Consider the following 27,863-nt stretch of genomic DNA (forward strand, 5'->3'; position numbering starts at 1 on the left):
TGAATATTTCCAGTTTGTCCAAACTATCATCAAAATATCAACTTTTCATGAGTTGAGAGTACTGATGTACTTAATTTCAATTAAGGCTATGTTTTGGACCATATTTAGCACAATTTATTTTTTATCTCGAAAACAGATAGAGATAGGTATAGGACATTATCAACAAAAAAGTATTAAAATACCAGAGCGATTCCAAAAATGTATTAATATACGGGGTGTTCCATTTAAAAAATAAAGTTGCTAGGACTTTTTGATGGAAGTGGCCACGCCGCAATGCTGAAAATATTTTAGATCGATAGAACAGGTAAGGAAATGTGAGAGGTGAAATTTTCAGAAAAATCATGTTTTGCGTTTTCCAGAAACGTCTAACCTACCATCGACCGTGAGTCACGCTGTATAATAAATTATTACATTATTGAGAAAAATTCCCACCTTCCGCCGCATACATAAAAAATTCGTTGACGAATTCCGATCTGTCTGGAGTTGAACCTATCTAATTTTTTAATCATAACTTCAATTAAATTTTTGTTTGTATTCATTCATCCTAATAAATATAAAGTTTCCCAAAAAATTTTCATTTTGAAATTTAATCTTCAACCCAAATAAATTACATTTTCAGAATAAGACTTTCTACTTTTCCTTAATGAACCCCAAATTGAATACAATACAGACTGCTGAAAAACAAACTCATTTAAATTCAATTACGTAAAAAAACCATCAACTCGTATTGCTACTTGCGGCGTGGACTGTACTCTAAGGCTACTTGAAAACCCAAATAGGCGCACCAAGTCGCACGGTAGATTTCATCCATTTCTATCCTGATACGTTCTCTGTCAGCAGTGTACGCAGGTAGTGATATGTTACAAGTCGTTTCCTAGATTTGGCAAGCTGTAGAAAAAAAATTGACAGAAGAAAGAATGCATGAAATTATTGAACAGTGAATTAAGATAATCGCCACTACTTAACATAAATTGAATTATATTTGCCTCACTCTAGGCTGAAATCTAGGTGCTCAAAAGTGTTTTTTTGTTCTGAGAGTTTCGTTGTTAAAAATGCACATGTGATGCTGAGACTACTAAACTTTCAATATTGTTCGTAGAATCAGAACAAAAGAAATCCAAAACTAAAGATTTCAATTTACTCCTCAAACTTGAATTAATATTTTTTAGTTGATCTTTCAAGTCTCACTGTCGTATTTATTCAAGATATTTCAAAAGTTGGAAACACTGTTATGGATTCCAATTACAACATGTGGCTTCAAATATTCCTGAATTGCAATACATGTGTTTCCCGAAGTTTTTCTCATCATCACTGTGTGATCATACAATTTCCGGTCAAAGCTACCTAAAAAAATTAGGGAGCATATTTTTTGGTTCTAGATCTCAAAGCTATACATGAACTCAACATATCGGAATAAAATGTAAGAACCAAGTAATAAACAAAAAAACATTAATGTCAAAATACTCTTAACCGTCTACATCGTTCACAATATCGCACTGAATTTTCAAATTGCTGTCCATCGTTCCTTAAACACATATTGGCTCTTGCAATAGTATTTTTATGTCAATAATTTGCCAGTATTTGTGGAGTTATAGACATGCGAAGCTTTTTCTTCTCATTTCTTTCAATTCGTCAATATTTCCAAAAGTTTTACCGAATATCTTGTGTTCAATGAAGCCCCACAATGTAAAGTCCAGTAGGGTTGGGTCAGGTGAAAGTGGTGGCCATTTAGTAGGACTTTTGTTTCCTGTCCATCGTCCTTTAATAGGCGTATCGAGAAAATCTTTGCAAATAGTTCTGCGACGTGGCGGAGCTTCATCATGTTGGAAATACTGACATTTTCTCAGAGTATCTGATGCTATCATATCCATTTTGATGAAACTATTTTATTATTTGCACATGTTGTTGAATATATTCGTCCATGGTAATTTGGCAAAACAGACTGTATAAATGACAACTAATTTGACAGATGTAGCTTCAACAAGATGGCGTTATCAATTGTCGAAGTTCGAAAGTCTCCGTTGGAAGATTTGTTATAATTCAACTACATTTTACTGCTTACCGTACACGGGATAGCTGTAGTGGGATCCGCTAAAAAACATCATTTATAACGTTTCGTCACTAGCAGAAATAGTAACAATTTATATTTTTCATGAGACCAAATAGATCATTGATATGAATTACGAATAACAAAGCACCCAGTACGGATCCCTGGAAAAGGCCATGTGAAATACTAAAACATCCCCATAGTTGAAGATGTTTGAAATCGAAAGGGTTGCACATCTGATTCCACATTACTAGTATTCAAATCGTAGTATCAAGGTAACTCAGTAAAATCCATTACTGAAGGAAAAAAAATTATTGTGGCGATATGTAAAACGTATAACTTTTGTAATTTTCATTTTATGAAAAACAACTCTATGAAACATATTTTACGTATTTTACCGTGTTAGGAATCACACGTTGAAAGGTAAGACCTCGTTAATCCTTAGCTCGCACAAGTTTCGACTGCTGAGGGTTGTCATTCGTAGGGGTGCGACAGCTGGTTAACGGAAAAACAGATTTTTTGAACCGATTTAATTAGGAAGATAAATTCAACTACGGGATATTTTACTCATTTGAAAATGTTATTGCAAAGTAAATTTCGATGTTTCAAATTTTTTTGTAGTGGTACGCCTAAAATTCACTTCTCATGCATTCTTTATGATCACTAAGAATAATTACATTATATAAAAAGTAACTCTATCGATAAATAGTCAAATAATAAATAAATAGGAGCTCAAGAAGTGAGTAGAAAGTCAAAAATTCATCGTGAATTTGATATTATTCTAAAAACTGACCTTTTGTTCTTGAGATCCCCGGTTCAATAATCGAAGAAACATCAAAAAGGCGCTGGCAAAGCTCAATTTTTCTACTAAGATTTTCCGGTTTTGGAGCTAGCTGGGTGTATACTCCTATCATATTTTGTTCCAATTCCAGAATCAGAAAATGGTTTTCATGGAAACTTTGAAGTAATTTATTCAGAAGGTGTTCCATACCAGTTATGTCAGTTTGGTCTGAAAAAATCATAGAGAACGGTATTCCCACCTGAGCTGCTCTCACAAGTATATGTTTGTGTTTTCTGTATGAAACATTGAAGAATGCGACCTACTACCTCTAACAAGAAAACAAAAATCAAAAGAAAAGAAATCAGAAACAAAACAGAAAAAAACAGCGTTAAGATATACTGCTTTCATCTGAAAAATTACTTCATTGTTGATGATAAATTTACATTGAATAAATCAAATACCAAAAAAAAGAAATCAGAAACAAAACAAAAATAAAAATAGTGTTGAGATATGCTGTTTCCATGTGATAAATTACTTGTTGTTCATTATAAATTTGAACTGAATAAGACAGGTATAATCTAAAGTAAAGACCGAATTTGATCCAGAATATAAAATGCATTTGAATTGAAAGTGGTATATTTTTAGGAGAGATTAATTTTGGGACAAATTTTTTGGCTTTGTACTTATCTATATTTATACCAAAGAAAATGTGGAAATCTTCCAAAGAAAGGAAAAAAGCAACTGGTTTGAAATGAACGTTTCCTAAAGATGTGTGGATCATTCAACGAAGTAACTTTTCAGACACAAACTGCAATCCTGTGAATGATACATGACAGGATTGCTACACAATTACACATGAACATATTACAATGAACAATTACATAACAGAAGTGTGGAGTACAACTAATTCAATGTTCATATAAAAATAGTTTCGAAAGCATTTTTCCTGAAATCAAAAAAACATTCACTTGAATTTACAATAATATTGAGAAAATGTCTTTATGAGTTCAGACTTCTGAGCTGAGATGAAACTTTATTAATGTTTCATCATGCACTGTTTTCCAATATTATAACCTATGGAAGCATAGCTTGGGGTGATGCATATTAAAATTCAACAAAGTCTGTCAAGTCTATTCATAAGTATGTAATGAAAATAATTTTTAAAAAACATTTTAGATTCCTATCAAAAGTTTTATTCGGAAAATATTTCGTTTCAACCCTTCGACAAACATTCTACAAAATCAGTACTATTCATATAAAAAACGTTTTGCAAGTACTGACATAATTGTAATTGAACATCAAAATTCAATGCAATAACAGTCTATATGTATTCGTTGTAAAATTTTGAAATAAACCACGAGAAATTAATAAGTGGAGATTAACAGCATTTGAAAAATATTTCACGATTGGATATTTGATAATACTGAATTCAGTTTAATATACAATGTAGTTCACCTTCATCCACAATAAAACACTATTGTTGATACATTTCTTCATTTCATTTTTTTTATGAACAATATCTATTAATAGCTGAATAATCTTCATTTTTCAACTAATCAAGTCAAACACAAGTGTTTATACTTGGACTGTTATAAAATATTATGCATGAACTATTTTTTTTTTAATATTTATAGACATACTGTACATTTGTTAATAAATTTGACTTTGAATTTGAAACATTTTGTGCAATTCAATATTTATAAGAAAGTGATTGTTTCAAGCGGGCTTTTTCGTCCAGTTTGTGTCAGAAGGTTACTTCGTTGTAGAGAATTTATTTCGAAATTGATTGCTTTCATCCTTTCTTCGGAAGATTCCCATAGGAAGCTTTGAAATGCTTACTTTTTCACTGGCACCCAAAAAAACCGCATTGTACTTTGGAAAATTCTATGAATTTTCATGTCATGTCAAAGATACTATGCGTTTCTTATTTCTGTGCCAGAGAAAATTGTTTTTTTTCGGCAATAACTAGGTACTGCATAAGATATAATAGAAAGCTTTGAAATGTTTACTTTTTCACTGGCATACAAAAAACCCGCTAAGTACATTGAAAAATTTTATGAATTTTCATGTCATGTCAAAGATACTATGCGTTTCTTATTTCTGTGCCAGAGAAAATTGGTACTTTTTATTTTCGGCAATAACTAGGTACTGCATAAGATATAATAGAAAGCTTTGAAATGTTCATTTTTTCACTGGCATACAAAAAACCCGCATAGTACACTGAGATATTTCATGAATTTTCATGTCATGTCAAAAATACTGTGCGTTTTTTATTTCTGTGCCAGAGAAACTGGGTACTTTTTATTTTCGGCAATAACTAGGTACTGTATAAGATATAATAGAAAGCTTTGAAATGTTCACTTTTTCACTGGCACCCAAAAAACCGCATAGTACTTTGGAAAATTTTATGAATTGTCATGTCTCGTCAAAGATATTATGCGTTTCTTATTCGTGTGCCAGAACAAATGGGTATTTTTTATTTTTACAATAACTGGGCTATAAGATATAAGAGAAAGCTTTGAAATGTTCACTTTTCACGGACACATAAAAAAACCGCATAGTACTTTGAAAAATTTTATGAATTTTCATTTGAAATCTTAGCAAACGTCGGCTTTTGTTTCTCACAAAATCAAGTTTATTGACAATATTTCTATAGATGACATCATAGTGCGGCCATTTTGAACGAAAAGGGTCGCTTATGTTATATCTTCGAAAAGAGGATTTTATATTCTGCCAAATGATCTGAAAAATGCACAGGTTGGATCGAAATAGGTTTGCATTTTTTTTATTAGAAATATCGACAATGTACAATGATTTCATTATCACCTGGTATATTATGTGTATAACATACATCACAATAGTATCGAAAAACATCCTTACCGACTTCATGGATTCTCATTCGTCCTTCTTCCACAGTTCTGGCTATCAAATAATGTTTGAATGTCTTTCTACACACTGAACATTGCCAATCTGACTCTAGATTTATTGTTTCCATCATTCTAATAAGCCCTTTTCTGCAAGCATGACATTTCAAAGAACTGAGTTCAGTGTTGAGTTCGGTAGGATCATTGCATCTGTTACAAGAGCATTCGAAATATTTTCCTTCTCGTAAATGTTGCTTTCTATCCAGGCTACCCTTGGAAGTGAAAATAGAAGAAAAAATTGTAAATTGGGTAAGGTTGTAATTTTTAGGAAACTCGTGAATTCTTATTTTTCATTAGAATTTTACAGCTGTAGTTTAAGTGTAAAAGTAACTGATAACTTCTATAAAAACTCTGTGCGTCTACTCGTATTCAATACATTTTATACTATTTAAGTACACGAAGAAAACCCTCCTACCATTACAATGGGCTTGTTTCATGCTGCTGAAAATGATACTGGTTTGCTTGTACACTGATCGAGTTAGGGATAAATTATACTTATGAAACCTAATCTGTTCCAAGATCTCTTTATATTTTCAGAAAAGAGAACAATTCGAGAAACAAGAGTTTAAATTGGCCGCGTGTTTGTTAACCAATAAAATTGATCGTGTCTGCAGCGGTGTTGCCAAGTGTAATGGTTTTTAATATCCAATCACAGAACTAAAATATCTGATTTAAAAAACGGGTGTCTATTTTGCTGTATATTCCGTGCCATTAGTTGGCATTTCAAAACATATTTTTTCAGGTTATTTTTCAATTGAATTTTACCATTAGTACAACCAAAATGGTTATAATAAGTTTTATACCTAGTTGTAGAGACAGATCATCCATACCAGACAAAACGTTTTTCAGTGTTCCAAAAAACAATATTCTGGGAGAGCTATGGTTTTCCATAATGCTTGAATTGAGTAGCAATATTAGGAAGAGTTATGTGTGTAGGATGCATACATGTGTGTGTGCGTGAGTGAGTGAAGACGAGCGGATTGTGCATAATAGTACAGGTGCCAGATTGAGTTTTGGCCGGTGGGAGAAATCGTATTTGCGTAAAGTTTAGGTCGGTGTATGACAAAGAAAGTATTAGGAAAAAAGGAATAGAAACTTTTTTGCAATTTTACGTATTTGGATGTTCACGGCTCTAATGAAGTAACAGACTAATAACAGATTTCTACACATCTACTGCATATTTTGAGGGAGGGGCTCCTCACCGGCTATGATTCAGTCCGGCAGCTGTAACAAATATTATATCAAATATTGGCAAACAATCAAATCATTTTACCGGAGCCGACATTTGTGTTGGCCAATAAAAAATAGTTTTTTTTTATAATAGATCGCAGTGAAAAATATTGAAAATAATAAAATAAATTGAATAAAATTTGACATAAATTTTCTTTCTTATGTATAAACTAATGTACTATGAATTGTTCTAATAAACACTTTAATCAAGTTTGCTACATTTTTTGATTTTCATAACTGTATATTATCAAGTTATGTATAAAATCATATTCTTTCGATTTTGTGTACATATTTTAGATTTTGTGTACTGATTTTAAATATAGAAGTTATTTCCAATCATGGTTTTCGTGTACATTTTATTTCATGTGCAGAATGTTTTCATCAATTCAAACGTTAACGGGTTTACATACACTTCCATTATCAAAATTTCTGTGATATCAGCATGAAAATGTCTGTACTATCTAAATATTTTAAAAGTAAAGTTTTTCTTGTGTTTTATATTATTTGGATCTCATGTATAATGAACTCTCCGTTCCAATGCATTTCTTGCACTTGGTTCTTAGATTTAGTTGTCGAAATTGACTGTGATTTTACTTTGAATCACGAATGAATCAGAAAATGTTTATACGCTCTGTGAATTATACGATTTGGCAATGTTCATTATTTGTGTTGTTTTTATTGGTTAATCAAATAGAAAGTCCGATTTTTAATAATTAATTACGGGAAAACAACGCTATTTAAAGAGCTGAAACAAAGTACACTATTTTCAATTTGAAATTGCTACCGAATGAACTGTAAACCAAAAATCACGAAACAAGTCAATTATATTACAAATATACGGGGTCTGTTCAAAAAATAAGGTAAACGTTCAAATTTCGCGGGCTAGGTACATTCGATTGACGATTTTTTAATTTTTTTCTGTTGGTACACTCATCTCGAATATATGTTCACAGTTTCAGTTGTTGAGCATGTTCAGCATGTTGGTGGGAGGCATAAAAGTCAGAAGTGTTTTGCGTGTTCGGCGATTTTCTACTATCGAAAAAAATTGTTCCAAGAATTTGCATCAAATTTTGTATAAAAAATGGAATTGAGTGCTCACAAACACATGGAATGTTGACAGTGGCATACGATGATTGTACTCTGAGTCATAAAAATGTTTTCAATAGATACAAGCTTTTTACAAAAGATCGAGAATATGTGAATAACGGCGCTCGTCCTGGGCGTTCTGTGGAAAAACAATTCATGGCTTTTGCATCACAATAGTGCACTCGTCATTGCTCGTTCGTAATTTTTAGGCTAAAAACAATACCGTAAGCATGCCTCAGCCAACGTTTTCACCAAGTTTGTCCCCCTGCGACTTTTTCCTACTCTCAAAATTGAGGAGACCCATGAAAGGATGGCGTTTTGTGGCGCTGAAAGAGCTCAAGGACATACCAAAAAGTGCATATCAGAACTGTTTGGAAAATATCTGGCATAAGTGTATTATATCTGAGGAGGGCTACTTTGATGGGGACAAAATAGAAAATGATGAATAAATGAATATTTTTTGAAAAAAATTAAAATTCATCTCGTATACGAGTAGATACCCAATAATAACGGATAATTTGAATATAAAATCATGAAACTGTATTAAATAAAACTATTAAAGAATCCAGGTGAAAAAACAGATGAGTTCTATAGCGCTCAAATGTATTAGACCTCCTTATCCAAAAAAAAATTATATAAAGCGGTGTTCATGATATGCACTGTCATGCACAGGTAATCATAATTTTCAGATGAACTGAACGGAGAATGTCTTTTGGAAAGATTAGATTTTTAGAAAACGAAGCTTTTTTCATATACCTACTTGACATAATCCATTTACCTACTAAAATTAATCTGAATGAGACATTGAGAAAAACAACTAAATTTATAATGATTTTATTAAAATAACATCAACCCTAGAAAACTATCGAATAAAATGAAATGATCAAATTGCTGTCCATCCGCATCAAACTTCCGTCTGAAACTGGATCCGATCAACTGATCAACTATAATGAAGTGCTGCCAACTCCATTTTGTGTGCAAAGTCCTAAACATGAAAGGAGTATATTTTTTACTAACTAAATGCAAACGAATTTCTCTGTGGGGAACCTACAGTAGGTTATATTATTACTTTATTTCTGTGAAGACAATATAAAGTTATATAGGTTATACAGTATAGGTTACACATTATAGGTTACACAGAACCTATGTCGGCCAGATTGACTGTACAACTATGTGGCAAAAACTCCTGGTGCACTAAGCCACGGTAATCAAAGGAAACCTTGACAATTGATCGAACTTGGCGTACTTTTTTGGTCCTGGCTCTCGTGTGCTCTTTATTCATAACCATATACCCATGATTCATCACCAGTTATAACCCTTTTAAGCAAATGTGGATCGCGTTGACGTCATTCAACAATTCCTGGGCCATACTCATTCGACGGTTTTTTTAGTCAGAATTCAGCAATTTTGGAACGAATTTCGCTGCCGCATGCTTCATGCCCAAAATCTACGAAAAAATTGAATGGCATGAGCCAACCGATATGCCGACATCCTCTGCAACTTCTCCAAAAGTGATTCGACGATTCTCCATAACAATTTTCATCACTGCTCAACATTTTCATCGGTTGTTGATGTGCTGGGGCGTCCAAAGATGAAGATGACGGTTACGTATAAAAATACAAATCTGAGTAAATTCTACTATAGCGGATCAATTCTAGAGAAATTCTGCCAAGGTAATTTGATTGTGGTTACTTTGGATATGTAATGATTCAGAATATTGAAAACATACTGAGCATTTCATTTAAAACGAGCCACTCTAAATAACTTAGTAGGGGAGGGGGGGAAGGGGACGTTAAGAGAAATAAACAATTAAAAAATTATTAAATATATTTATCAATTGAAACTGATCACAACCCTTTGGTAACACATTGGAGAATCATTTGGCATAGAATTTGGTGATAAAAACAATCAACTTTTTTTTAATTTTAATTTTACGAAACCGTAGTGAAAACCCCATCATGCCCCAGGGTAGGGGTAGTATGGGGTACCAATTTGGGGCAGTACGGGGTACATAGTTATTTTGTCTCACAGAATATGCAGATGTGGATTTCTTCTTCATTGTCGTCATCTACACCTGCACAGGCTGTATGTGCACAACATCCACAAAGTTGACAGGCCACCCAACCTTCCGAGGACTTTAAATAATTATGATTAAGGTCCATGCAATAAATGCATAAAGCGTCCTCATCTATATTTTCAACGTCGGAGTGAACTTTTTTGATCTTTTGTTTCTTTGAGCCTTTTTTCAACCCTTCTTTTGGATTTGAACATTTCTTCGTCCGTTCAAGTCGTTCTCTTTCTTCAAGTTCGTTTTTGTAGGGTGTTGAAGTAAGGATAACAGGTTGGTTTCTTTGTTGCACTGCTGGGATTGCGAGAATATATTTAGAAGAAGCATTTTCAAAAGTCGTTGTTAAATCACGACAAACTTTACGGATCGGAGATCGGATTAGGCTATCATCTTGTTGTGATGGTCCAGGCTGAGGCTCTGAGATAGGAGTTCCTTGTGAAGACTGTGAAGTAGGAGATCTTTCGAGAGGTGGGGTCATAGCAGAAAAAAGTGATGCAGAGGGGATTTCAAGGGAAGTCGAAAAATATTTTTTTCGTAAGAAACAAAAGCGTGCAGTCTGCTTGTGCGTCACTTGCGGACTGAATGCTGATGCAAAATGGTCGCCTGTTCGTGAAAACAAAACGCGGCTAGTGTTAGCGGTTACTTGTATGTGTGGGTGGCCCCATCTTGCCTCGCGTCCCCGTAATGCCCCCCTTCCCCTACAATGATTTGCAGTTAAAATAAAATAACACGTCAACCATAGTATACAGGGGACACATTTTGACATATTCACATTTGATGTTACTTCCCCAATTTTTTTAAATGGATCACCCTATATAGTTTCTCATTATCAGATGCTCCATGATGATCAGATTCAAACAAAGTATAAAACATATGGTCTGAAGCTTATGGTTCGTGAGCTACAAATTATTTGAGTTGAAAACGAATCACCCTGAATAACTTTTGGAACAATGATTTTCAGGAAAAATAAAAAAACACCTCAACAATAGTATACAGGAGGACACATTTTGACATATTCACATTTGATTTAACTTTCCCTATCGCACCCCTAGAGCATATCACCATTTATTTTTAAGGATCAATTGTTTTGCATTATCAGATGAACAGATTTCAACAAAGTAGAATACATTATAGTCTGAAGCTCATAGTTTGGAAGCTAAAAATTATTTGAGTTGAAAACGAGCCACTCTGAATAAACTTCTGTACAATCTGTTACCTAGGTTTCTAGGTGTTTTTGTGACGTATACCTACATCAAAAATTTTTATTTTGCCTACTTGAGTTTGAATTCGATATTCTCTTCATTTTGTATTTGTCTCATTCTTCAATAACGATTACCTAACAGGTAAAGTTACAATTGGTGTTTCTGTTTTTGTGAATTCTTGAGAAGCAATGGTTTATAAGTTTCGAGAACGGATTGAAATAGTGAGTTTATACTACCAGAATGGAGCTGCTGCCCGTATGTTCAATGATAATCATCCAGGAAGAAATGTACGACACTAATACGTTTCGGAATTATTGAACGAATCTATGGAAACTGGATCTGTTAACAATAAAAAGCATAACCGTTCAGGAGTTGTAGACGATGAAGCTATTTGTACTGCAGTTTTAGGGCACGTTGAACTAATGGAAAGAGTTATCTCGAGAATCAGGAATCAGTCGTACAAATGTTTTTAGGATCCTTCATAAGTACAAATTTCATCCATATAAGATTATACTAGTTCATGAATTAAACAAAGATGATTTCGATAGACGTATCGAGTTTAGTGAAAGTCTCACTGAACGGATCGACTTGCGTCAGAATTTCTTGTATAAAATTTGTTTTTTGGATGAATTTACTTTTAGTTTGAATGGAGAGGTGAATCGGAAAAATTGTCGATATTGGAGTGATACGAATCCTCATTTATACCGTCAAGTTCATACCCAACGACCTCAAAAATTGAATGTATGGGCAAGAATTTTAGGTGACCACATCATAGGACCTTTTTTCATCGATGATAATCTGACTAGTGATAAATATTTGGATATGTTGGAGAATGGAATAATACCGTGCATCAATATGGCAATTGAGGAGGATTTAAATTTATTCGAAAACGAAATAGTCTTTCAGCACGATGGTGCACCTCCTCATTATGCAGCTCCAGTGCGACAATTTTCGGATGATCATTTTCCTAGTCGCTGGATTGACAGAAGAGGTCCTACAGAATGGCCACCAAGGTCTCCTGATCTCACTCCTATATATTTCTTTCTATGGGGCCCTTTGAAATCTGAAGTATAAGAGATAGAATCAACAACATTAGAAGATTTGAGAGAGAATATCATGAGGCATTGCAGAGAAATAACTCCAGAGATTCTCAACCATGTGAGGGCGGCAATGGAAGCTCGTTTGTACCATTGTATAGAAGTTGGTGAAGACGTTTTTGAACATTTACTGTAGAATTTTTTTTCTCCTCATTGTCCAGTCATCGGATTTTGATTCAAGAATCAATAAAAAATCTCTTTTTCTGATTTATTGCTTCTATATTTGTCTCTAGAACGAAAATTTCAAAACATTGTCTCCTGTATGATTGTTGACCTGTTTTTTTATTTTTCCTGCAGGTCATTGTTTCAAAAGTTATTCAGGGTGGCTCGTTTTCAACTCAAATAATTTGTAGCTCCCGAACCATAAGCTTCAGACCATATGTTTTATGCTTTGTTGAAATCTGCTCATCATGGAGAATCTGATAATGCGAAACAATATAGGGTGATCCATTAAAAAAATGGTGACATGATTATGTCACCATAATCGCAACCCTCGATTGAGGGGTGCGATGGGGGAACTAACATCAAATGTGAATATGTCAAAATGTGTCCTTCTGTATACTATTGTTGACTCGTTTTTCTCATTTTTCTGAAAATCATTCTACCAAAAGTTATTCAGAGTGGCTCGTTTTGAATGGAATGCACTGTATATTGTACGGAAATAACACAAATTGTTTCCAAAAAATTATGAACAGTTGGAATAGGAGACTATGACTTTGAACTTGAAATATAACTTTCAAATCTGAACAACTCTTCCACATAACATTTTGTTTGAACAAATTTAATATTTTTTCACTTGTAAAGCCACTTCAAGTGCCTCAAATATCGAACATACACTAACTTTTAGCAGTATTCAAATTTTGATGTGCAATTAATAAAAAAATCCCATTTGTTGCAAACCTAATGGACCACACTGTACACAAAGAAAGCCCAAAGACAACCCTGGAAGAAATATTATCAAATTTAGTTATATAACGCGTACTATTAACGGAGAGTTATTTCAGAGGGAAGAAATGGAAGAGGTTATTGCCTCTTATGAGAAAAATAAAGATATGATTGGAAAATGTGAAATTTGTGATGCGCTGTTTGGAACCTTTGGTGTAGTAATGAATATTACTGGAGTTTTTTCCCAACACCAAACCGTTATTTCAACACCTCGACACGTGTTTCGATCACCAAGTGATCATTTTCAAGGGAAAGTTTGATCTTCCTCTTGAAGATGATCACTTTGTGATCGAAACACTTATTGAGGTGTTCAAATTCGAATGTGCCAATCTGGACGCACCCATTATGGTAGGGGAACTTTTCAGATCATCCGGTATATTGCCAAAAACTTTTTGTTTAGTTTCACTCATTAGTTCAGTCACAATACTTACTTGTAAGGCATTCGCATAGTTGAAAAGAACTGGAGAATTTTTTGGAATGTCTACACTTGCCTTCACCCTCAAAACAAAATCATCGTCAACTGATAAATGGGTGTTTCCCATACAATCGTGTGCCATGAGTGCTGCTTCAAGATATAAACCTGAAGAAAACCAGAATCAACAGAATGAGAATATGTTCAGATATCGAACGGAAGTTATATACAGGGTGTAACATAAGTACGTTAATATAATCAAGTGACGTATTCCTGAGACACCTTTAAGAAAAAAAGTCTATATGAACTTGGGTCCGGAAATGCTTCGTTTCGGGGTACAGGGTGTTGAAATTGAAAATTTGCTGTTCGTTTCTTAAAAAAAAACACGTTTGTGCATAAAATAAGTTTTTTGCACGAAATTCGGAACCCTGTTTATTTTTCGACGTGGGAAATCAAAATTTCGTATTGATTTTCATGTGGTAGCTAGAGGGAGCTGCGTACGTTGTCATTATTTATTTCAAATTGCCTTTTTTTGACAGTAAACTTTTGGTACTTTTTCTCATATAAATTGTTTATTAAAAAATCATTCTTGTTCAAGATACAGATTGTTGAAATTTTTCAAAACATAGCTGGTTTTTGTTTTTTGCGATTTCAGTTATTTTTATCTCGAAAACGTATGATTTTTCGATAAACATTTTGTAGGAAAAAGCAACTTCACTTAGCGCCCTAGGAGCTAAGTAATATGCATCGATATAGAAAATTGTAAATATCTCGTTATCGATCACCTCCAGCGTTGTTGAGGAAGTGTGGTTTTTTCAGGTTTTTTTTATGAAAAGTGTCAAAAGTTCAGTGTCAAAAAATTTAGAGCAATCTGAAATAAATAATGACAGCGTGCGTAGCGCTCTCAAATGAAAATTAATACGAAATTATGATTTTCCACGTCAAAAAAACCCGGTCACCAAATTTCCTGCAAATAACTTATTTTTTGCAAAAGTTATTCTTAAAAAACGAACAAAAAAATATATTTCAACACTTTGTGTTTCGAAAGAAAGCATTACGGGACACAAGTTTATATAGACTTTTTAATTAAAATTATCTCAGAAATACGTCACTTGAATATTTTAACGTACTTATGTAACACCCTGTATTTTTAGAGGAAATCAGAGTTTATTATCGAACTTTCATGTAACGTATTCCAAAAACACTTTATTGTGAGATTTTCACTAAATTGTTTTACAAAAACGCAACACGTGTTTCGCCATACAATGGCTTCATCTGGCGTGTCTTTCAACTTTCAACAGTTGAAAGACACGCCAGATGAAGCCATTGTATGGCGAAACACGTGTTGCGTTTTTGTAAAACAATTTAGTGAAAATCTCACAATAAAGTGTTTTTGGAATACGTTAGTTATGGATTTTCATCAAGTATCGGCCGATTCCATCATATAGAACTTTCATGTTTTTATTTTTCCTTCACAATCTGAAAAATATGAAAATTGATGTATATAGTTATATAGGCGTGAAAAAGACAAACTTTTCAGTTTGCCGATAAATTACTGAGTAAATTCAAAGTATTATATAAATACTTATCTTAACGTTTTGGAGGCTAAAATCAGAGAACACCTTGTACTACATCAAATATTCCAGAACAAGATTCATTAGATTTTTTCCAGTTCTGAAGAAGGGTACACATTTTAGCCTCCAAAACGTTGAGATACCTTAGTATATGTATTATTTGCATAATTTATTTTTGACAAGCAGAAAATACATGTTTCTTTGTACAAATACTTTCAATTTACATGTTAAATTCACCGGGGTGAATCAAAAAGTTTGCCCTTTTTACGCTTCTAATACAATTTTAATATTTTTCAGATTGTGAAAGGTGAAAATCCCCAAAGAAAGTCGATAAAAAGTATATGTTTCTAAAGGTATGAACATAATACTTCAGTTTTTTAAAAAATGTATCAAGAAACAATCAAAAACAATTGTATGAATCAAACTGAAAGTAATACTCGAAATGAATGGAACAAGTTACTGAATCAAAAACACGTGTAGGTGCTAGAACGTTCCTTATAGATCAAATTGTTCAGCTTGTCAAATATAGGAAGAGCTTTCTGTATTTCGTTATGGTCCCGCCCACTAGATGTGCGTTCGTTAGAAGACAGTAAGAGTGAGAGAGAGAGAAGGATTTCTCAAGTCTCTTACTAGATTTGACAAGATGAAACTTTCTTGAAAATATTTACATTATCTCTACTAGAGATTCAACTCTATTTTTGCAAACATCAAGAAAACAAGAGTAGCTGGCAGAGGATTCTCATCAATACATAGTCAGGTTGTCATGCGACAAAGTTATATGCTTACTTTTAGCACTGAAGAAGGGAAAGGCAATGAGATATCTCCTTACGAAAACGCCATCTGTTGGATCGACAGGAGACTCAAAGCAACAATCCCAAAGGTACATAAACGAGGCTCCCAAGGTAACTCTGAATATAGGTTCGAGACGCTAATGAAATGTACGTAGCCAGCGAAATTTGAACATTCATCTCATTTAAGGAGGTAAAGTTGTAGAACAAACCTGTAGTGTTCTACAATGCAGTTTTGAACTTCGCCTTTTGGTTGTTATATCTTAATTCACTCAATAAACACCATTATTATTTTTCTGATTGATTCAGCCGTTACTTGATGACGATCCATAGTAATTTCAAAAACTACATTATTATTATTTTTACCGAAGTATGCATTGGTCACGCCCTATCCCCCGAAGCTCCGATACAGGAGCTCCGATACAGGAGCTTCGGGGGATAGGGCCTGCATTATCAACCAACGACCAATTTCCACACCGTGGGGTATGTGACCATTGGGTCCGAGAATCATGTGCCCTGAGCAAGCGCAGTGAGCCAAGAACCACATCTTTCTGCATCTGTGCGGCTAAGATTTCTGTTTTAGTGCGGCAAGCCGGTATGATTTCAAGATTCGAGAGTAATGAGGGCATCATTCCACCAAGGACTCCAATAATCAGAACCACCATCTTGACAGAGTGATCTGGATAGAGTCTGCGGAGTTCGAAGAGAAAATCTCGATATTTTACCCGTTTCTCCTCCTCTTTTCGGACGATATTCGTCTCGCCAGGAGGTGAAAACTCCACGACAAATATAGTCTTGTTCTGGTGGTCAAGAAGGACTACATCAAGCTCATTAGCTTGTATGACACTGAGGGTGGGGAACGAATAGTTCCAATGAATTCGGCACTTCTCGTTCCCCACAACGGATTCAATATCCCATGGAGCGTAGGGCAACACCGGTGTCTCGTCAATACCGTAAGGGTGTCGTAGATGGTAATATAGCACTATAAGGTGGACATGCTGGTAGCAAGTGCATTAGGGTCTCGGACGCCTCGCGGTCCTCCATCTTGTGTCAGTAACCTCTATACCCATCACACGACTGCGGAAGACTAAAGTTATAACCTACCTTGGTATTTATGTAATCACCAAAAGGTAGTTCGGCCCAGACTAGTCGATTATTGTCGGTGCTGGTCGTGGGTAAGGAAAATATATTTTTTTTACAGTCGAAATAGATGGAAAAAAGTAAGCCCTGGGGTGCCAGTTGAACGGATTCAACAGGGAAGGGGTTGAAGAAATAACCAAAAAGTTAACAACGAAGCTCCAAGCTTGAAATTTATATTAAATTGATATTGAGTTGATGATATATATATATATATATATATATATATATATATATATATATATATATATATATATATATATATATATATATATATATATATATATATTACGATATAGGTTTTCACGGATGGTAGAATATGATGTATTGTTTTTCCGGGTGTTCATCCGTTGTGTACTATTCGATAGTCGACGTTTCGCCATCATCTCAGATGGCATTATCAAGACGAGTTACTGCTTCGCTTCGGATGAACGCAACAATACATCAACACAACGGAAAAACAATACATCATATATATATATATATATATATATATATATATATATATATATATATATATATATATATATATATATATATATATTTTGATTTTCATGGAATTATTTTCCAGCAGCTTGACTGCATTAACCTTTCTAGATTTCATATCATTTCTAGAAACATGTGGATTCGTTTTCCGATGGCATTTCAGGTTAGCTTCCCAAATTTCTGCTACCGCAGTTGTCGGTTGATTGGTCAAACCACCAACACTGACATAAAAAACTTGGCAAGTTGACTTGGGTGTCACACCAATAGGTGGTTCCACTTATGTTTCGCTTGCATTTACGCAGCTATTTTTATCAAGTACTTTCTTGGTTTTTTCTCATTTTGTCTTCAATCGAGGACCGCCTGCCCGGTACTGACGATGCCCAATAGGCTGAAACAGCTGTATACCGGTGGCTCTTAAATTGAAATCAATATGGGAATGATCAAAGAGTACTCATTTATTTATTTTTTGATTTTCATGGAATTATTTTCCAGCAGCTTGACTGCATTAACCTTTCTAGATTTCATATCATTTCTAGAAACATGTGGATTCGTTTTCCGATGGCATTTCAGGTTAGCTTCCCAAATTTCTGCTACCGCAGTTGTCGGTTGATTGGTCAAACCACCAACACTGACATAAAAAACTTGGCAAGTTGACTTGGGTGTCACACCAATAGGTGGTTCCACTTATGTTTCGCTTGCATTTACGCAGCTATTTTTATCAAGTACTTTCTTGGTTTTTTCTCATTTTGTCTTCAATCGAGGACCGCCTGCCCGGTACTGACGATGCCCAATAGGCTGAAACAGCTGTATACCGGTGGCTCTTAAATTGAAATCAATATGGGAATGATCAAAGAGTACTTATTTATTTATTTTTTGATTTTCATGGAATTATTTTCCAGCAGCTTGACTGCATTAACCTTTCTAGATTTCATATCATTTCTAGAAACATGTGGATTCGTTTTCCGATGGCATTTCAGGTTAGCTTCCCAAATTTCTGCTACCGCAGTTGTCGGTTGATTGGTCAAACCACCAACACTGACATAAAAAACTTGGCAAGTTGACTTGGGTGTCACACCAATAGGTGGTTCCACTTATGTTTCGCTTGCATTTACGCAGCTATTTTTATCAAGTACTTTCTTGGTTTTTTCTCATTTTGTCTTCAATCGAGGACCGCCTGCCCGGTACTGACGATGCCCAATAGGCTGAAACAGCTGTATACCGGTGGCTCTTAAATTGAAATCAATATGGGAATGATCAAAGAGTACTTATTTATTTATTTTTTGATTTTCATGGAATTATTTTCCAGCAGCTTGACTGCATTAACCTTTCTAGATTTCATATATATATATATATATATATATATATATATATATATATATATATATATATATATATATATATATATATATATATATATATATATATATATATATATATATATAAAGAAATATTTACAAACTTCACTACTACTGTGTAATAACTCAAAAATTGATTTGCATATGTGATTTGCAACGAACTAATGTAAAAAACAGGCAAATATATATACATCAAGTTTAAAGATCCAATAATACAAAATACAATAATCCAATAATACAAAAAAACGTTCACAGTAAAGATATTAATACGCCGTATAGGCCGTTTTGATCACGATACTACTGGAGAACTTGAAAACTTTTTTTACCACTAAAAAAAAGAATAAAAGGTCAGACAGTGCTCGACGGGAATCTTTCACAGGTGATCTTATTATTCTTGTCCAAAAAACCTGAAAACATATATTATGGAATTCTCTACCAATATTTCAAGAATAGGAAATGAAAATATTGAATTGACTAATTTGACTGACCTTAGATGTTTTAAGGTTTCGGACAGTCCCTAGCTAGAACCTTGCTTTCTTGTTGGCTTTACGATAGATACTCCTCTGAATCGTTTTTAAATCCTGATCGTGAAAATTTCCTCGGTTTTTTTCACTCCTGCTTACTAGACAACCCATCATCCCAGCAATATGCTGATGAAATAACGAACCTACAGGTTCTACTGATTCTTCTGAATCCAGAAATTTAAACCGTTACAAAGTGTTGAAGACACCATCCTGGCAAGCAATGATGAACCCCTCAGTTTCCGACTTCAGCCCACTCGACCTGAGGAAAGCAAAAGTCAGGCGCTTTGATAAGCCAAGGTCTCCAATGTTATTATTATTATTTTCTACCATAGTATGCGCTGGTCATGCCCTATTCCCCCAAGCCCTGATACATTCGGGAGGGCGCACCAGCATTACCAACGACCACTCCCCACGGTGTGGGGTTATTATTATTATTATTTCTTGTACAAACCTCGTAGATGGAGCCAGATCCAAAAATCAAAGCATTGGTGATTCAACAGCAACCAACGCTGTTTCAACCTGTTATAGGTCTCATCAGTAATGCAAGGTTGAACAACAAATAGAATGATGGACTCAACTATCCTTAAATAACAAGCCTTTGGTTCCTATTTATCCATTTTCTATAATATGGTCGTTACTTTCAAGTTGTCGATTCAATCAGTACGTTAACTTTATTTATATTACGAAGATGAGTAATTATTATCATGAATAGTGTATTCAAAATCATAGGTTATTGTTAGTACATTTTGTAAATAGTTCCTAAGATCTTAGAGCAATCAGGTTTTCACTCAATGCGAAAATAAGAATAAACAAGTGCAATGCTTTTCCCAAAAGGAATCAACTCATATTCACCTCTTAGGCACTGATTTGCTGGGTTAGTTATTACCAATGAATGACTTTGAGGAGGTCTGATTTCGAAAGTGTTCACATCCAATATTCCACATATTCTTTGAATCAAGTCATTTTTCAAATCATCTTCGGATGTAAGGGCCATATCTCTAGAAAAAAAATGATTCCTTCTTGATTATCAAAATGGCAACAAATACGATAAAAAACAAATGCATCATCATGATTTTTGTGTTGTTTTCACCAACTCGGACCAAAAATAACAAAATAGTCATTAAATTCACCTCAAGCTCTGCTCCACCACAACGGCATGTCTTCTCCATATGAAGGATCCCCTCCTCGCTTCTAAATGAGATTCTAATTGCATCATCGACTTCCATATTTCTGGTTGGCATTGCTTCATGATCAAACAACGGAGAGGAAATATCACTTGATCATTTTCCACCAAAAATCTTCCATTCAATCCTATATCTTTGAATGCCTTACATTCTTCTTGACTATGTAATTTTCCTACCACGCAAAAAATTCCGTTTTAATATTCAATGGAGTGTTTGGCTGGTATCGATTCAAATCGTAATATACATACCAGTACACTTTGGACTGCAAACCACAGCAGCATTGCAGCCTTTGCAAAAAATATATCCTGATGTTCTTAAACTTCGACAACAGTTGAGACATATCAACGGTCCATCTACTTGAGGTCCAATCAACAATGGACTTTCAGATAAAATCAGTTCACCTGCTTTTATATGTTTATTAGCCACCATATATCTGAAATAGATCATTTGTTTCGCGATAATTATTACAGAAAATACTTGCACTGATGATGAATAATTAACAATTAGAGAGAACACACTTCGGACCGGTACATCGGTGTCGAATGGTACTAGTAGTTCCCAATGTTTCGTCTGCTGCTGCGACAGACCTCAATAGAGGCATTCGAGGGTGATCTGAAAAGTTTCCGATCTAACGAAGATACAAGACATGTATGTATGTATATAGTAGGGATGGTGAGTGTATACCCACAGCACTTAGACCACATGTGACCAATTGTACATCCTCCCGAGGAGGTGTCCTCCTAGGTCCTCGTCCATCCTGTCCTTTCCAGGAAGGTGGACAGGTCACTAGGAAACATCTCCTTTATATCGGCAGCTGTAGGCCAAGACTCGCCGAACACACACTCTCTTTGCCAACCTTCAGGTATCCCACGGCGGCTTCTGCGAAGGTTTTGGAAGGTGCAGCGATATTACTGTCATCGCGCGGCTTCTTCAACCTTCCTGGGATCACCTAGTGGAGGTGTTCGAGTGAGGGCGCTTTTCTGCAGGGGCAGCCGGTTCCTTGCCTTTGTTCAAGGCGGAGATGTTGGCGCCCGCCGCAGAAAGTGCCCTTGTTGTTGGAATTGGAGTGGGGGAGAAGGAGGGTGCACTTATAGATGCTGTCACTCCTAGCTCTTTCGCTTTCTTTCTCCTTTTGGCCTCGGCGCCTTTGTATTACATCACGAGGTGATCTGTTATGTCCAGCCTCATTACGAGCGGTAGATTGGGGTGGACATAGATTGAAGTGAGCACTTCTGTCCAGCCTCGGAATTGTTTTTTTTTGTGTCTGTTTTGTTTGTTTGATATATGAGTGGTCCCACGAGTAGCTAGGGAAGAGTTAGTCACCTCTGGCAGAGCCCCACATTACCAGAGGTGGGCTGATTACAATGAGGTTTCGCCCGGTTCCCCAAGGGGATCGTTCGTAACCGCATTTCACCCTGCGGCCATTCAGCTGTCGGCACGATTCCTCACACCTTAGCTTGGGTATGCTGGTCCTCGGTGGCATGTTTTGCAAAGGCTTTTGGGGAGTTCCCCTCACCCTAGTCATTTCTGCCACTGACCGGGAGTCCGGTGATCCCGTCCGTAAGGCCACATATTGACTTCCCGGACAGGGCTCCCAGCCCCCTGGCCGTTCCGCTATCTGCCACCTGGGGACGCGTCCGATAGATAGCCCAACCCACGGGATACAAGACATTTTTTCACTTCTCCGAGCGATGATCCCATCTTTGTAACCCTATTCAAATAATACTCGGCGTTTTTCTCTCCAAAATAATTGTTCACGAAGGTGATTCCCTCTTCATCTGACAAAAATATCTGTCCTCCGAGCGCAATTATTGACTGAGGAAACAAAAAGAAGTCGCTTTTGGTTAGAGCTGGTGAGTAGGGCGGATGGTCAAACAGTTCAAACCATAATTCGTGGATTTTCGACATGGCATCCGCTGAGTTGTGAGACGGTATATGGGGAAATACTTCAGCTGCACATATGGTGTTCCTATGTCAGAAGCGTATCCTAAGATGTCTCGTGGGCTGTCCACCTGACCATTCATGTCGAAACATTTTTAAAGAACATGAAATATTAACAGTCAGTGGCATATCAATTCTTGAACTGTTGACATATGTACATTGTGATCAAAATACCTTCAAAAGGAACTGTAACAAACATATTCACATTACTATGAAAAAAGAGAACTTTCAGGTACCCTTCAGGCACCTGGAGTTTTTCATTAGTCCCAACTTAATATGTAATGGGGGAAGGAGAACATCCTTAGGATCTACAAGAGGCTCGTAAACTACATTTTTCTCATTAGGGTTTAGGTCTCGTGTAGGCCACTTCATTTTTTTATGGTGAGATTTTCTATCCCATGGGTCCCACAGACACAAAAAACAACAGTACTTGGTGAACCCTAATTGCATTCCTAGGAGTATAGAAATGACTTTCAGATCACCACAGATGTGCCACTTGTGTTGTTCATATTTGATTGATTGGAGAAGTGTTTTCATATTTATATACGTTTCCTTCATGTGAACTGCATGACCTATAGGAATAGAGGGTAGCTGATTTCCATTATGCAGAAGTACAGCTTTTAAGCTTAGTTTTGAAGAGTATTTAAACAGTCTCCATTCAGATGGAGTGTGATCCAAATTCAAGCAGTCCATCAAACCATTAACATCAGAACAAACTACGAGGTTTTCTTTTTTCTCAAAAAAAGGAAGCAAATCTTTTTGACGCTGTCTGTACTGAGATATTTTCACATCATGTTTTAGAAGATTCCACTGTTGTAGTCTTGACCCTAACAGCTCAGCCTTTTCCTTAGACAAGCGAAGATCTCTTATAAGGTCACTCAACTCTGCTTGACTAATTCTGTGCGGATCACTAGACCTATCGCTTACCTCAAAATCAGGGTCATAGGATGTAGAAGGATGGGTTGCTCCTTCTAAACAGTCTTCATCACCTTCCTCTAAAATTTCATAGTTTTGGGGTGGAGAAGGGACTGGCAAATTGTCTGAGTGTGGTACAGGCCGAAGAGCAGATGGGAGATTAGGGTATTTAACCGTTCCTCTTTTCTTCATAGATAAACCTTGCTTAATGGGAGGAGTTGAGCAGAAATAACAGTCGTCTGTATGATTGGTAGGCTCACGCCAAACCATAGGTACTGCAAAAGCCATTGCCCGGTTTTTATTTTTCAGCCACTCTCGCAATATGACGGAACAAGAATTACAACATATATGAGGAGCCCATGATTTATCTTGGTCCCCAACTTTCACACCAAAATAATGTTCATAGGCTGTCTTAACGATAGGTGTCATTTTACGTTTCTGAGCCTTAAATGTTATTTCACCACATATATAGCAAAAGCTATCGACAGAATTCACACACTTTCGAGGCATTTCAGATCAGCACTTAAATTAATTTAAAAATCAACTTCACACGATAATTTCAATAGCAACCACGTGCGTACAATTGACAAACTCACATAGGTTATGTTTACTACTTAAGAACAGCTGATGAGAGGGGTGTTATGTAAACAAACGTGTACCAACTGTTGGTGATGAAATATTTCATTTGTTGAAAACTCAATATACATATATATAATATAATGATACTATATCTTGAAAACAAGAGCTAATATATAATTTTTATGGTCACTTTCGGTTTTAACACGTGGAAATACATTAAAATCATTTAATTTCAACCCCGAAACAAAAACTTTGTTGTGTTGTGTAATATTTGTAAATGTAGGACCTTTTTAATAATTTTATTGACTTGTCCTGTATCACATGTGATCTAACAGGATGAACAAATTATTGTATCATATTGTATTGTATTGTATTAGTACGTTATCTTGGTGGAACAAGATTTTTTTTCTGCAAATGTGGATATTTTTCCGCAAGTTTTGCCTTCAGCTCATTAAGTAATGATGCGTAGTATGCTCTTGTAATAATTCGTCATTTTTTATGATAACTGATTGAAATAACTCTCTGACTATACCAAAAAACAGTCGCCATCACTTTCTCAGCCGAAAAAACAGTTTTTGCTTTTTCTGGAACCGGTGCAGACCCCTTTGTAGTATACTGTTTGGACTGTATTTTTGTTTGAGGAGTATAATAGTGTATCAAAGTTTCATCTATAGTCATCGATCGGCGTCAAAACTCGGATTCATTTTTCCTAAACTACACCAACAGAGCATTGGAATTGTTGGTCTAACATGAGCAAACGCGGCACCCAACCCGCAGACAGCTTTCTCATGTCTAAATATTGATTTAATATGTAACAAACACGTTTTATTGACATGTTCATAATCTCTTCTATCTCTATCACTTTAATTCGGCGGTCATCTAGCACCATTAAGTGAACTTTGGTGATATTTTCGGCAGTAGTTGCAGCTTCTGGAAGTCCCGAACGTTCATCGTCTCCCAAGCTCTTATGGCCACGTTAAAATTCAGCTACCCAGAATTTCTTTGTGGTAAATGATGGTGCTCTAGCTCTCATTTACGAGTGCTGCTATCTTCATGTTGAGGTCGGAAACTTTTCAGACCACCTTCGTAAATGAGAAACTATCTTAATCTCCGCAGGTAATGTATATACCATTGATGATGTATGCGTGTCTGCCGCAGTAGTAGACGAAATATTTGGTATTACAAGTTCTATTCGACCATGGCATACCAGCCCGGATTTCGTTCTCTCCAATCTTAACTCCGCTCGAGAAAGCCTATGCTTTCATATTGAACATTTTAGTAAGGTTAAATAGACTTCTTGTATGGATTTGAACGCTCTGGACCTGTACGTTAAGGAGGTCAACTGAGGCTGAGCATATGGCGAGAAGCGCTTACTGCGCAACCTCTGCTGTAGGCGGCCAGTGATGCAAATTTGTGGCCAGGTTTGTGTTTAATAAACCCTACAAAATGCAAATAAAACAGAACACAGAGTCAGATGCAGCAAATGCAATAGGCATATATACAGACGGCTCAAAAACCAAGGAAGGTTCAGGATCTGGAGGGTACTCCAGATCACTAAGTCTAAGGATTAAGTGGGGCGTGGGAAAGAATACCAGCGTGGTCTAAACAGATCTGGCTGGTATCTCAATCGCCACAAAAGAAATAACCAGGAAAGGAAATTCTGACAAAAACATAACAATTTGCACCGACAGCAGGCAAGCCCTATTAACCTTGAACAGACAACGTGTTACCTCAGGGCTAGTACTAGAGTGCCATCAAGATTTAGCCAAAGCATCAGTAGATGATAATAACGTTTTCCTGAGGTGAGTTAAAGGGCACGACAGAACTAAAACAAATGGAAGTTCAAATGGAATAGGAAGAGATGACTTTTTTGTAAGAGAAAAGTTTTGGCTTTCTACTTCTTCATCTTTATGCAAAAATGTGTTTTGTATAATATACTTCTTTCAATTTGAACAATAGTCTTATGGCTGGGATTAAATAAAATAAGAATGTCATTACGTACTGCCATCGATGACATGAATAGATTCAACTCATTCGTGACATAAAGTCGTAATTTCATAAATAAATTGAGTGATTCTTTTTGTAATGTTATTCAGATTGGTACTGGAGAAGCAAAAACAAAGACCAGTGTCTTATCCTGAAACATTGTCTGATGTCTGCCGTTGAAGATGAGTGTTTCATGTAAGTGAAATTGTATCTTTCAATTATATAATAATAAATAATACCAGCCGCCACTGGTAGCCATAAAGCAACTGTGACGGAGATAAGAGCGCGCGAATGTACGATGCTCGCTGCCGCTCTAGATGCAGTGAAAATAATGCTACCAAATTCGATGGAATTTTATAGCACATTCGATTACGATATATGAACGCTAGCCACGAGTCGATACAGTCAAGTGGAAGTTACACTGCGGTACGCGAAGCAATCTAGTAAGGCAATAGACATTCGAATAATAGTTGAAGTTTTAGTTGAAGTGTTTGTTGAAGTGTGAAATAAAGTTAAGTTTGTTTATACGTCAGTGTAGTCAATTATTATAACACTATTATAGTAACACTATTATATACTCGTATTGTGTAGTAATCTGATTGAATTCCATAATGAATATTTGAAGTACAAACTGCGTAGGAAAAAGTGTTTTGTTAAATTCATTTTTTATAGAAAAAAAGTTGTTTCCAAAGTATGTTTTCATTCGTGTAATTCAATTTTTATATGAAAGTAACTGTTTCGAGACGGTTTTTCTTCCAGTTTGTGTCTGAAAGTTACTTCTTTGCATGATCTACACATCTTTGTAAAGAGTTTATTTCGAAATGTACTGCTTTCTACCTTGCTTTGGATTGAATGTTTGCTACACGCATTGTATAAAGATGGAGAAGTAGAAATCCAAAATCTTTCTTTCCATACTAAAAAGTTCCATTGAAATTTGATGAATTCGTACTTAATTCAACAGTCAATGATAAAAGTCTGCTATTGGTAAATAATAAAAGAAAGACTGCGAAAATAATAATGTTGAGGGCAAAAAATTACCGACCTCAATATTTTTTGTGGAAACTGTGTAGCCTCAGTCAGGTAGAAACAAGCTTCACTTCTGTGTAAAATTGAATGTGAAAAATCGTAACACATGGAGTTTACAATGTTGAACACAAAATATTTTCAATTATTCTCTAATGAAATCAAAAATATTTCAAGGATTCGTTGAATATATTCAAAATGTAGAGAAAAAAACTTGTTCAAAGAAATCAATGAAAATCAAACAAAATCCATCGATCGAGTCAAAAACAATATAGGTAGGTAAATTTGAAACAGTTAAGAAAAAAACGATAAGTTTTGAAATTTTTTAGAGACTATTAGATAAAAAAACCTGATATCATTAAATAAAAAACATAGACTGAAGAAGGTAATCAACTCTATAAAACCAAAACAATTTCCTGCAAAAATCACTGAAGTACCTAGTTACACAGAATAACTGGAAAGTATAGGTTTGAAAAATGATAACAGAAAATTTTTATGACTTTTTCTGGGACTTTTACCATGGAGAACTTTTACCATGAAGAACTTTATGAGGGTATAGTTTTCCATTATACATTTTTC

At 35.4% G+C, this 27,863-nt stretch overlaps 1 protein-coding gene across 1 annotated transcript in view; it reads right to left on the reverse strand.

The window, feature by feature from the left end:
* The window catches only part of LOC111511717 (SET domain-containing protein SmydA-8), a 31,391-nt gene that overhangs the window by 3,211 nt on the left and 317 nt on the right, over positions 1-27,863 (reverse strand). Inside the window, exons 2-7 of the mRNA XM_074175891.1 lie at positions 21,089-21,273; positions 20,787-21,012; positions 20,509-20,654; positions 13,812-13,960; positions 5,709-5,964; positions 2,841-3,056 (exon numbers count right to left, since the gene is read on the reverse strand). Of these exons, the coding sequence (XP_074031992.1) occupies positions 2,841-3,056; positions 5,709-5,964; positions 13,812-13,960; positions 20,509-20,654; positions 20,787-21,012; positions 21,089-21,273 (1,178 nt within the window). The remainder of the gene's footprint in view (positions 1-2,840; positions 3,057-5,708; positions 5,965-13,811; positions 13,961-20,508; positions 20,655-20,786; positions 21,013-21,088; positions 21,274-27,863) is intronic.

Source organism: Leptinotarsa decemlineata, unplaced genomic scaffold (genome assembly GCF_025532065.1).
Source record: "Leptinotarsa decemlineata unplaced genomic scaffold, Ldec_3_MD MMD2_tig00001393_RagTag_RagTag, whole genome shotgun sequence".
NCBI lineage: Eukaryota > Metazoa > Arthropoda > Insecta > Coleoptera > Chrysomelidae > Leptinotarsa > Leptinotarsa decemlineata.